Source organism: Monodelphis domestica, chromosome 1 (assembly GCF_027887165.1).
Source record: "Monodelphis domestica isolate mMonDom1 chromosome 1, mMonDom1.pri, whole genome shotgun sequence".
Classification (NCBI taxonomy): domain Eukaryota; kingdom Metazoa; phylum Chordata; class Mammalia; order Didelphimorphia; family Didelphidae; genus Monodelphis; species Monodelphis domestica.
In genome coordinates this window covers 478206958-478219891 of record NC_077227.1, presented here as the reverse complement: position 1 = coordinate 478219891, position 12934 = coordinate 478206958, and the positions used below count along the sequence as shown (strand labels likewise).

General features: G+C 45.0%; 1 protein-coding gene across 1 annotated transcript; it reads right to left on the bottom strand.

Moving 5' to 3' along the window:
* Positions 1-1417: 1417 nt before the first annotated feature.
* RNF208 (ring finger protein 208) lies at positions 1418-4731 on the bottom strand. Its single transcript, XM_007475450.3, has one exon. It carries the CDS (start codon positions 3457-3459, stop codon positions 2704-2706), a length of 756 nt encoding a protein of 251 aa, XP_007475512.1. The 5' UTR covers positions 3460-4731; the 3' UTR covers positions 1418-2703.
* Positions 4732-12934: the final 8203 nt, after the last annotated feature.

Here is a 12934-nt window from a genome sequence, read left to right as displayed (position 1 = left end):
TCACACAGCTAGGATTGCTAATTTTTTCACTTCTTCTAAAAATATTATTTATTACATGGGATTGCCCTGTGGGAGGGGAGAGGAGAAGATACTAGGAGAAATTTCAGTGATGTACAAAAGATAATAATTTTAAAAATAAAAAATGTTAGAACCGAAAGGGACTTCATTAGTATCACCTAGATCAACTCCTTCATTTTTCAAAGGAGAAAATTAAAACCCAGAGAAAAAGTCTAGAACTAATGATTAAATGTTTTGGGGAGGTAGTTCTTAAATTAAATTAATATGGGGGTGGAGCCTGAGGTGGCAACAACTAGGTGGCTCTGGGCCTAGCCAGGTCTAGAGCCAGAGGTCCTAAATTCAAATCTGGCCTTAGATTTGATTTGATTTAGATGGCCTAGTTGTATGACCCTGAGCAAATCAATAAACCCAATTGCCTAGCCCTTACTGCTCTTCTGCCTTACAAACTATACTTAGTATGGATTCTAGGACAGAAAATGTGTTGGGTTTTTTTAAATCAATACAAGAGGAGCAGCTAGGTGGATTGAGCGCCAGGCCTGGAGTGTGGAGGTCCTCAGTTCAAATTTTCCTTCATACACTTCCTAGCTGTGTGAATGTGGCCAGTCAACCCCATTTTCCTGGCCCTTGCTCCTCTGTCTTAGAATTGTTACTAAGACAGAAAGTTAAGGGTTTAAAACAACAAATCAATACAACAATTTTCTAAAAATCAGAGCTATCCCACACAGGCTGCCTTTCAGGTATGTAAGCTCTCCTCTCAATCACTGAAAGCATTCAAGCAGATCCTGAATACCACCTCCCCCAACCCCAAGAGGATGTCAAGGGGAATTATTAAGTAGGTGACTAGCCTCAGTGGTCTTGAAAGTCACTTCCTACCATGAAATTCTATGGCTTCTGGCTGCACCTAACACTCTTTCTCATGCCATGTTTTTCACCTAAGCGGGCATGAGATTCAACCACTGGCATTAGTATCAGGGGAGGCTGTATTAGGTGTGTGAAAGCCAGGCCTGAGTACATGGGATTTCCACACTCCAGAGCGGTCAGGGTCCAGCTTCGTGTAGATCACACCTGTTTTGTCTCCCTCCCTCACCAGCCCAAAGACTCATAATTCCCTCTTCCTACTTGGCTCCGTTCCTGCCCCCAAGAGGTAGCCACAGGGCAAAAAGGAGCTGGCTGGCCCATGGATGAGAGGTGAAGTCCAGGCAGAAAAAACCTGAGATTCTCAGCCAATAAGTGGGTCTCTAACCCCTTGGCTTTCCCTCTCTCCCTTGGGGCGGTGGGGCTCACATTGGCCATAGGACAAGTTCAGTCCACCTGTAACTCCAGTGGTTAGAGCTGCCCTGACACTCCACCCCACCTCCCCACCCTGTTCTCCCAAGTTCAGGCACTGACAAGGTTAGAATTTTTCAAAAGGAGTCTTTACTAGGAAACTCTGGGGCAGAAGGAAAGAAACACAATAGCAGAGAAGCAGATGAGTTTGCAGAGCACGCATTCCTGATCAGAGCAAATATTGGGCCCCAGAGCAGCTTATATGGAATAACTTACAGACCGCCTGCTCCTGGGGGACAGCAAGGGGTAGTGGAAGGAGTGCTAGACGTAGAATTAGATGATTGGGGTTCAAGTCCCTCGGGCAAGTCATGTCACCTCTGAGCCTGTTTCCTCATCTGTAAAATGGAGATAATACTTGCATTGCCTACCTCACAAGGTCGTTGGGAGGAAAGCGCTTTGTAAACGGTAAAGTGCTATAGAAATAGGAACTGTCCTTAATGGAAGTTAGTGTCCTTATTCTTGCCCCTGAACCTGTCTGGGCTGAACCAAGATGAAAAAGTTTACCACACGTGGCCCAGGAAAGAGACCAGATCAGTAGGTCCCTGGGTACAAGCATAGCAGTGGCAGATCCAGAGCTCCAAGACGGGTCACCCGGGCAGGAAAGAGCCAGGCTGTGGTGGCCCCATCCACTAGGAAATAATCCTTCAATGACGGAACCAGCCCAGACATGGAAATGAATGGAGAGGCCTGTGGTCTCGGCTGTCCGTATCTCCCAGTTCACACACACAACTTAGCCCAGCACACAAATGGAGCACGCTGACCTGAGACGCCAAGGACCGCATCGTCATTGCTGGAGGGGAGACCCTGGGACCCAGCCCTGGGCGGAAGGGTTCCTGGGGAGGACGCCAGCCTGTCAAGATGAAGGGGCTCTGGGCTGGGCCTCACGAGGCAGTGACCCTCTCCCCCGTGACTACTCTGCTGTGGAGGGGACGGAGGGACGGGGGAGACAGGTTGGGGATTAAGTCCACCTGGGGAGGAAGGTTGTGCTGTTGAAGATGGTTCCAGTTAGCAATTGAAATGGCAACTTTGGCAAAGAGTTTTAATGGCAAAACTGGCTGCAGAGACCCCTCCTCGAAGGGGTGAGGAACAGGAAGCAGTGAGGCAGGGGTGGGGGCACAAAAGGCCCAGTGTGGCCCCTCTTCTAGGAGAAGCAGCTTCAGAGGAAAAGCAAACGTCCAGGAACATGAGAGGAAGTGAGGGTCCCGGGACAGATGGAGACAGGAAACATATGGGTGGCAGTCCCTTTCTGCTGAGTCCTCCGGGAGGCTCCAGGAGCCTGGCATGGGTCTATGCCTGGCATGTGGAGGGAGCAGAAGTCCTAGGGGATGGGGAGCGGCAGGTAGCGGGGCGGGGAGGGCACTACATGATGGCGCAGGAGGACAGTGGGTTCCGGACATGGCAGGTGCAGGCGGCCCCACAGTACTGGCGGAAGGTCTGGTAGCAGCTGCCCTCAGCCTCACCGCCCCACTGGCCAGGGGGAGCAGTCAGTGCCTCCGGCGGCAGGCGACTCAAGATGGATGTATTGACAGCCAGGGCAGCCAGCCCATAGTCAGTGAAGAGCACAGTCTCCCTGCGGCAAGTAGGGCAGGAGATGAACTTGTACTTGGGGCAGGACTCGTACAGGATCTGCAGACACTGCTCACACACAGAATGCAGACAGGACAGCACGCGCGGCCGCCGCTGGGTCAGGTTGTACGTATGCCCACAGGTTGGGCATTCCAGCGGCTCCCCGGCTGGGCCGGGCCGTAACACATATTGGTTCACAATGACCTCGTCACCAGGAGCCACACGGGGGAAGCCCAGCTCGCCACTGCTCTTCCGGGGCCTCCTGGGTGGAGGTGGGGTGCGGGGTACCCCTTCCAGGGCAGGTACATCCCCACTGCAGGCCTGATTGACAATGATCTCCGTGTCAGAAGGCCAGGCTCTCTTGGGGGCCAAGGCGGGAGCAGGCCTGGGGGTGGGTGTATAGCGGGGGGCACCCGCCTGGAGCTCTGGAAACTTCTCAGGATGGACAATCTTCATGGTCTCCATCTTGAGGATGACCTGTGGGCCCTTCAGGCAGGACATGAGGAGGCCGGGCCAGCCGCTCGCCTCGGGCCCAGGGGGCGCCGGCATCCGGCTAGTGGCACTTAGGCCGGTAGGGCCCTGGGCTGGGGGTGCCAGTGGGGACCCAGCATTGGGGATGACATCCTGGTCCTGCCAAATTTTGGGTAGTCCCCGGCCGCCCCCCTGCCTCCCAGGGGCAACCGGTGAGAATGTGTGGGGACAGATCTGGGGGGGAGACCCCCCCAGGAGCCCCAGCTTCCTCCCAGGGCAAGTCTCAGGAGAAGTGACAGGAGGAGTAGGGGTAGGGGATCTCCAAGGGATAGGTGCCTCCCCCAGGGCCCCTGCCTTCTGTCTGAAGAGGTATGCAGGAGGCTTCCTTTCTGGCCTGAGTCAGTGGTCCCTGCAGCCAGGCAGTTGGACACCCAGGCACTGTGTGGCTGCCATGGCTCCAGGGCGGGGCTTAGCAGGGGGGCTAGTTACCCTCCCCTCCCACCAGTCAAGGGGCATCAGCCTGCTCTAGGGCTCTTGGGCATAGAAGAGGAAAGAAACTGAAAACTGGACCAAAGGGCAAAGGAGGTCACCAAGCTGAAGGAGACATGACCCTAGAACGAAATGCCTGGCTCCTGAACCACCCCCATCCCAAAACCTGGGTACCTAACCCTCTGACTCCCAACCCCGATCCAGGACCAGATGCAGAAACCCAAGGACCCCTCCCCGCTCCAGCCCAGGTGTGTGCTCCGCCCCCAAAGCCCTTGGAGAGGGGAGGGGGCGGACAAGGAACAGGGAGGGATTGGCAGCGTACCCCCCGGGCACACAGACCTCAGGCTAGGGCAGGCGAGAGCCCGTAAGGTCTGGCAGCGATCAGTGCCCCGGCCCCAGACCACCCTCCGCCCGGTCTCTGGCCCCGTCCGTCACCTGGCTCAGTCCCCCACGGTTCCGATGCGGCCCCAGGCCCTGCCGGCCTGGGCGCGCCTCCGCTGAGGTTATCTGAAAGGCAGAGACGGGATGCGCCGCCCGCTTCCAAGCTCGGCCCGAGGAGGTTCTCTCGGCACTGCGCGCTCCAGCAGCTGCTCCGAAGGAGGGAGAGGGAAAAGGAGGAACAGGGCCCGGAGGCTGGGATGCAGCGGAAGGATGCAGGGGCCCGGGCCCGGGGCGGGGGCGCGAGCGGGGGGCGCGGCGCGGCCGGCTCAGCTGGGCTCGGCGCAGCAGCGGCGGCGGCGACGGCGGCGGCGGCAGGTGCGTGCGGAGCGGAGCGCGCTCTGCGGCGGAGACGCGGGGACCGCAGTGAGTGCGCGCCGCGCCTCGCGTCCCCTTCGCTCGCTCCTCGCGGCTGCAGCGCCTCCCCCGGCCCCCGGGCCCCCGACTTGACCCCGCCCCCAGCTCGCCCAGCCGGACCCTCCTCACCGCCCCCGCATCCCCCACCCTTACTGCTCCTAGTTTCCTCCCCGCTTCAGCCCCCCACTTTTCATAATGGTAGGGAAGGTGACTCAGGCCCCAGAGGAGGCCGAGCCCCCACCCAATTCCAAACCCTGCTCCTACACAAACATATTTCTTGTCTCCCAGATCCAGCAAAGGGCCGTAAGTGTCCCCAAGGGTCCCCCTCCCCCTCTCTCCAGGGCCAGCCAGGCGTGGGGAAGTGGGAATGGTTCATGCTCATATCAGGAGCTGATGCCCAGCAGAGCCCTAACTGTCACAGCCCTGACTCTTCTTCAACAGCGGCCGCCCCTTGTAGGGGCACACACACACTGGGACTTTGGGTGTAACCAATGGCAGGAGCTCTAGCTCCCGCTCCTAGGCAAGGCCTCAGCCCTGAAGGGTCAACTCCGGGCTCAGGAGCCAAGCTCTGGCACAGGAAATCCGGGCTTTCTCCTCCCAGGCCACAAGCCCGACACATACAATACAATGCTGCCTGGGGAAGGGGGAGGGATGCCTGGGAGACCTGGCAAAAATGGGTTGGGAGGAGTTTTTTTGTTTAGTAGGTAGAGAGCAGTTGTATCTCCTGGATGCAAAGCCACAGGTGGTACTAGACCATCCGGAAAAGATGACTGTCCCTCTACCTGCACTTCTTCAATCATAATTAAATGCTCCATTTGCTGAAATGCAACCTCCCCCTTCCCCTGTTCCCTAGATTGTCTCACAAACACACTGGGTGACTCACCCTGGTCCTCTATTCTCTTCACTGATTTCTCCTCTGCGCCTTTAAATTTGTAATAGTAATACTTTTAATGATAGTATATATAATAGTAGTTGGTAATACATTTTAATGGAAGCTTATGAGATCAAAGATTGGGGATGGAGGCAAATAAAACTAGAGTGGGGGATATGGAATGGGAGACTAGAAAAGGTTCAGTGAGAGAGACAGAAGGATAAGAGGTTGTTCTGGAAAAATAAAATAACAAGATTCTTAATTCTGAATGATTGTGAAGTCTAAAGTATGTCCTTGTGGGGTGGACAAAGTCATTGGAGTTGAGGATGTTGAGAAATCAGGTCCCTAGAGGCAATGGGGAATTGAAATGACTTGAAAGAAGAAATTTCACTGGGGCTAATAATGCTCTGGAAACACAATGGGGAGCCAGAAATATGCTGACCATTCTTCTTGGCCTATCATTTGGGAGAGTAAGAGTGTTTCCAATGGACAATATTACAGTCCTAGGGGAAAAGATTTCAGCTGAACAGTGGAAGTGGCAGACATAGTGGCTGAAAAATTTGAGGATACTGGATAGTTGATTAACCAAAGATGGGAGACCTTAACCTCTCTGGGCTTCTGTTTGTAGGAGTATGTCTAAGGGGGGCAGATTTACCTTTAAAAGGAGGAGCTAGATAATTCTAACACTAAATATTACCCTAATTCCTATAAGAGCTTCCCTTTTTTTTTCTCATTTAATTTTCCCACATGCCACATGTGAGCTAAACACAAATTCCAGGGTCTGCGAGCAAGTCACTGACTTCCTGGGGCCAAGTCTCTTTTGAGGAGAGCTTTTCCCTTCAGGCTGGCCTGAGAAAGTTAGGAAGGCATTTTCCTTGAGCATTCCTTAAAGGATCTGTGGGTTCATTCTACTTTTCCAGAACAACCTCCTATCCTTCTACCTCCCTCACTTTCTCATTCATATTCTTCATCTTTGTAACCTTCACTTCCTTGAACCTTTTCTAGATTCCCATTCCATATCCACAACTCTAGTTTTATTTGCCTCCATCCCCAGTATCTGATCTCATAGTCTGCCATTAAAGTGTAATAATAATAAAGTGTAGTAATAACTAGCTACTATTATATATACTGTCATATAAAGTACTACTATTATATAGATGTATTACTACTTATTAACTAGGATCTCTTGCCTCCTTGATATTCCTTGATCCTGGGTAAGCCTCAATATCTGTTTGTTTTTATTTTGTTTTGGGGGGAATTTTTTGCTTTTATTCCAGGGATGCTGAAAGTACTTGGAGAAATTAATGAAATTTATTAGATCGTGAATTTAAAGGTTCCCTAATACAACCTTTTATTTTACAGATAAGGAGAATGGGACACAGAGTAGTTAAGAAACCTGTCTAAGATCATCCAGGTAGTAAATCATGGCAGGATTTCATTCTTCTTACTCCAAATTCATTTCTAACTCCAAAGCAAGAACTTTACATAGCATGATTTAGTTAATTTCATTCACTACAAATTGATGGTATATATACCACCAAAGGTAAAGAACATTCCTATTATTTGTTTAAAAGTATGAATTTATTGTTTTCAAAGAATGTACTCTGTAGGGAACTTTGGATATTTCTTCAAAAACTTTTGTCAAAATACATCAATAAATTTACAAAACAAATTCATAGTACATAATTTCAGCTGACAGTTTGACAATCCTGCTATACCCTTAGCAACTCTTTAATTCCCAACAGTAACCATTTCTTCTGGCCTCCTTCCACCAACCATACTGACAACGATCACAGCAGATAACATTTTCCCTTTAGAAAGTGTCCATCCAACTTTACTCCAGCTCTCTCTTCATTCCTCAAACCTTCTTAGCATCATTGCCCTTTCCTCTTTCTGAAGTGTCACAGATGAGATGTCCCTAGTTTTCACTAAGAATAATATTTCTTCCTAAACCCATAACATTCTCTTTTGCCTCCTTCAATACTTTGCCCTATCAGTACTCCCCTCTCCCATGCACCCTCAATTTCATATTCACCAATGACATAGACAAATCTTCACCTTAAGAATATCAATTTGGCAACTGTGTAAAGATGAACTGGAGAGGAGAGAAATTATATGCTATGAAACCACCAGGGATGATATATCATCCAATAATCCAGGTGAGAGGTGATGGGGAACTGAATTGGGTAGATGTGGTGTAAATGGCAAGAAAGGGATGGATAAGAGAGATATTTAGACCATAGAATTAACAAGATTAGTTAGCAACTAATAAGATAGAAGATGTCACAGTGCAGAGCTGACAATTCCTAAATTTTAAATCTGAATGACTAGGAGAATGGTAGGAACTTAACAGAAGAAAAGATAGTAATTCTTGTTTTGGACATGATGAGTTTGAGTTGTCTGCAGTTGGAGATATTCTAGCTAAACAGCTGGTCTGATGACAATCTCAGGAGAAAGATAAGGGCTGGATATGTAGATCTGAGGAATATCTTTATAGAGACGATAATTAAATTCTTGGAAGCTGATGAGACCATCAATATTGAGAGAGAGGATAAAAAAGAAAGAAAAAAAGAAGGCACAGGACAGTTGGAGTCTATCCATGCATGTCAATGAAAGGAGAATGAATGATGATATGCGAAGGAGACTGAAAAGGACTGGTCTGAAGAATTGGAAGAAAACCACAAGAGAACAGTGTCATAAAAACCTAGGGGAAAGTGCCTAAAGTAAGGGATGATAAACAGTATTAAACTTTGCAAAGAGACCTAGGATGAGAATAAGAACTAAAGAAATACAATTATATTGAGAGAGAGAGAGAGAGAGAGAGAGAGAGAGAGAGAGAGAGAGAGAGATCATTTGGGACCTTTGAGAGAATAGTTTTAGTTGAGTTCATCTTGTCAGATCTCATCAGCCTTGGTTCTCAGCTTCAACACTACTACCAGCCTCTCTGATTGGAGAGTAGGACCATGAATTCCAAACCTTCATTTAAGAAAAATGAGAGCATAGCTCAGACATCTCATTTCTCACCTAGCTAAAATACTTTGGGATTCTCTGACAGACTTTTCCACCAGGCACTGTTAAGGCACCTTCTCTTCTTCTCTGCTGACCCTAGTTTTCTGCTTCCTTTTGTGTTTTAGCTTTCCTTATTAGATTGTAAGTTCCTCAAGGGCAGTAACTCTTTTTAAAAATTTAACACAGTGCTTAGCACATAGTAAGGTCTTAATAAATATTTACTAATTGATTAAATAAGTAAATGATTGGGATATATCCAGACTGAAAAGGTTTGAGAATTGAGTGTGAGATAAGAAAGCTAAGGCATATTTTCTTGTTGTAAAGATGGAATGATATAAACTAAAAGATAACTCAATTAGATGGATTTAGAACTGATTGAATGGCAGGACTCAAAGAGTAGTCCTTAATGGTCAGCGTCAACTTGGCAGATGCCCAGGGATCTGATATGTTTGGCCCTGTGATGTCTAATATTTTTACCAGTGACTTGGGTGAAGGTATAAATAAAAGAATTTTTAAAAAGGATTAATCAGTTACTATGTACCAAGCACTGTACCAGCCCTTAGAAATACAAATTCAAAAGAAGAGACAGTCTCTTACATCCAGGAGCTTGTACTCTAAAGGGGAAAATAACACAAAGAGAGGGGTGGTGGCCATGGAGGAAATATTTTAGACCAGAAAATTACAGGGATCAGGGATAGTGAGTAGAAGGGGGCTATCGGGAGTCAACTTTATTTGATCATGGTTCATGCTTCCAGAATTGAAGAGAGCAAATGCACACATGGCTTTTGAGCTATTGGTGAGGAAAGAAAAATTTTGGTAGAGTAATAAGGACAGAAACAAGATTGTAAAGGGTTGAGGGGTAAGATGAAAAAATGGAGGTATATTTACTTGTGAGAAAGATAGAAAGATATGCACTATCTGATAGCATGTTTATTAAATTGGCAGATGACACAAAGATAGAGGGGATATCGGACACAATGGATGATAATCAAGAATCAAAAAGACAGGATAGAGCATGAATCTAATAAGATGAAATCCATGGTACTAATTTTCCTTGCAATTTTTCCCTCTCCATCTATTCCATTTTGTATCTCTTGTTTGATTTCTCACACACACACACATATATTTTAACCCTCACGTTCTATCTTAGAATCAATATTATCTATTGATTTCAAGGCAGAAGAGTGCTAAGGGCTAGGTAATAGGGGTTAAATGACTTGCCTAGGGTCACACAGCTAGGAAGTGTCTAAGATCATATTTGAACCAGGACTTCCTGTCTCTGATATATACATTTTCAAGCATGGCCAATACAGGGAATTGTTTTGCATGACTATCCAGGCTTGGCTCTCTGAGCCATCTAGCTGCTCCGTCTTCCAGATAGTCTTTTAGTCCTTGTATAGATGACATTCTTTTTTTTTTCCCTGAGGTTCTATCTGGATGTTGTGGAATTACTATTTTCTTCTCTGTTTATCTCTGGTAAATAGAGAGTTTACACTTCTTCCAGTTCTATGATTGACTGTAAACACATTTTTCTAGGAGTTAGTCTATGAAAGAGAGGAGAGATATAGTGATAGCTTGCAGGAATGGTAGGGTCAAGTGAAAGTTTGTGAAGAATAGAGGAGATCTTGACAGATTTGTAGGCAACTGTTAAAGAGCCAATGAATAGAGTGATTGAAAATCAGGGATAGAAAGGGGATCATTTATGGGACAAGCTGCTGGAAGAGTCAGGAGGGATAGGATCAAGAGTACAAGTAGTGAGGGGAAGCTGGGGAGCTCTGTGGCTTGAGAGCCAGGCGTGGCTTCAAGTTCTGGGTTCAAATTTGACCTCTGAAACTTACTAACTGTAGACCCTGGGCAAGTCATTTAACCCCAGTTGCCTAGTCCTTATCCTTGGAGCAGACATTTAGTATCAATTCTAAGGCAGAAGGTAAGGATTTACCACCCCCCCAAAGAAAAAAAGTATAAGTAATGAGGCTGGTATTTGACAAGGAAAATCCTCTAAGACTGAAGCAAAAGAGAAAATAGCAAGTAATGTTGAGGTTATTTAAAGTGTAGAATTAGGAAGAAGAGGAAACTCTCAAAAATGACTTCAATTTTTTCACTGATGTACAAGTTTAGGTTCCCTACAGAGACAAAAAGAGGCATTGGGATGCTGAAGTTCAACTGGTTGGACTGATGGCTAAATTTTTACTGAGAGGATTTAAATCTCAGAAATCAGCAAATGCTAAAAAATCAGAGCTTGATTTATTGTTTTATTGATTATCTAGATTCAAGAAAGTAATGGAGAATATGTTAATAACATGATCTACATTTAATTGTGTCATGTACATTTCTTTTTTTTTTCCCTAACTAGTAAACATTCACCAACATACTTCTGGGTGAAGATCATTTCAAAATAGCCACTGTAGAAATTGAGAGAGAATCAATTAGGATCGAAGCCTTGATCTTCTACAATGAGGGCTGAGTTGGAATTGAATAACATGCAATAAAATTTTCTTTTTATTCTGAACTTGAAAAACACCAAATAATTTGTCTGTTTTTCCACTAAATTTTCTTCTGTTTCCTTCTTCACTTTTAAAATTTTTATTTTTTTCTAAAACCTTTCCTTCTATCTTAGAAGTATATTGATTCCAAGGCAGAAGAGCCCAATGGGAATTAAGACTTGCCCAGGGTCACAGAGCCCAGAAGTATCTGAGGTTATATTTGAATCAGGACATCTGGTCTCCAGGCCTGTCTCTCAATCCACTGAGCCATCCAGCAGCCCTCCTTCTGCACTTTTAAAATATTAAACTGACACTCCTTTCTTTTTCTTTCTTTCTTTCTCTCTCTCTTTCTTTCTCTCTTTCTTTCTTTCTTTCTCTCTTTCTTTCTCTCTCTCTTTCTTTCTTTCTCTCTCTCTCTTTCTTTCTTTCTCTCTCTCTTTCTTTCTTTCTCTTTTTTCCTTCCTTTCTTTCTGTAATGCTATTATTGTTATGTTACCTCCCACCACAACTTCTCAAAATAAAAATAAAAATAAAAATAAAAAGCCCTCCCTTGTAACACATTAAGATAGTCATACCAAACAGATCCCTGTATTGGCTATAACTGAAAATGTAAGTTTCAGAGACAGGAGGTCCTGGGTTCAAATTTGACCTTAGATACTGCCTAGTTGTATGACCCTGGACAAGTCACTTAATCCCATTGCCTAGCCCTTACTGTTTTTCTGCCTAGGAACTGATACTTAATATTGATTCTAAGACAGAAGGTAAGGATTTGTTGTGTTTTGTTTTTAAGTAAAAAAAACAGAAAGAAAATGTTTAGTTTTTCACCTCTGGTTCAACACCTAGAAATCATTTTTCATTCTCAATCTTCTGGAGCCATAGTTGGTCATTGAATTGATCAGATTGCTTAAATACTTCAGAGCTATATTTCTTTACAAATGCTGTAGTCATTATACAAATTATTTCTGTGGATCTGGTCACTTCACTGTGCATTAATTCATACCAGTCTTCCTAAGTTTCTCTGAATCTGTCACTTACATTATTTCTTAAAATGCAATAATATTCCATTATATTCATATACCATAATTTGTTTAACCTTTCTCCATTTGATGAACATCTTAGTTTCTATTTCTTTTGTTATAACAAAAAGTGCTCAAATATTGCAATGAAGATTTATGTATAAAGGAATTACTTCCCTCTTTCCTTGATAATTTTGGGGTATATGCCAAGTACTAGTATTTCTAGGTCAAAGGATGTCACAGTTAAGTGACTTTTTGAGTATAATTCCAACTGCTTTCCAGAATGTCTATACCAATTCACTAGTCTTCTAGTAGTGCATTATTGTGCCTATCCTTCCATATCCTTTCCAACAATGTGATTTTCTATTTTTGCTATCTTTGTAAAATCTGATAGGTATGAGATAGAAATGCACAGTTAATTAAATTTGCATTTTTCTTATTATTAGTGATTTGGAGCACTTTTGCACATGGTTGTTGATAGTTTTTCTTTTTTTTTTTTAATGAAAACTGCCTATTCATGTCTTTTGGTCATTTACTGTGGTTTAGCTATTGTTCTTCTATACTGGAATCAGTTTCCTATATTTCTTGGATATCAGACCTTTATCAGGATATTTATTTCCCCCAGCTAACTGTTTCCCTTCTGATTTTAGTGACACTAGAAACTGAATAACATAATTGATGTGGAAATAGGTTTTGTATGACTTCATATATATAATGAACATTATATTCCTTACCTTTTCAATATATGGGGAAGAAAGTGGGGAGGGAGAGAATTTGGAACTAAAAGTTTTTTAAAATTTAAATTAACAGAGAGAGACAGAGGGAGAAATAAAAAAGTAGAGAAAGAGAGAGATTCAATAACAAAGTTGTAATGGACTCAGTTTATTTAG

Coding starts and splice junctions, on each gene's coding strand:
- RNF208 (XM_007475450.3), bottom strand. CDS start 3,459: ATGCCGGCGCCCCCTGGGCCCGAGGCGAGCGGCTGGCCCGGCCTCCTC.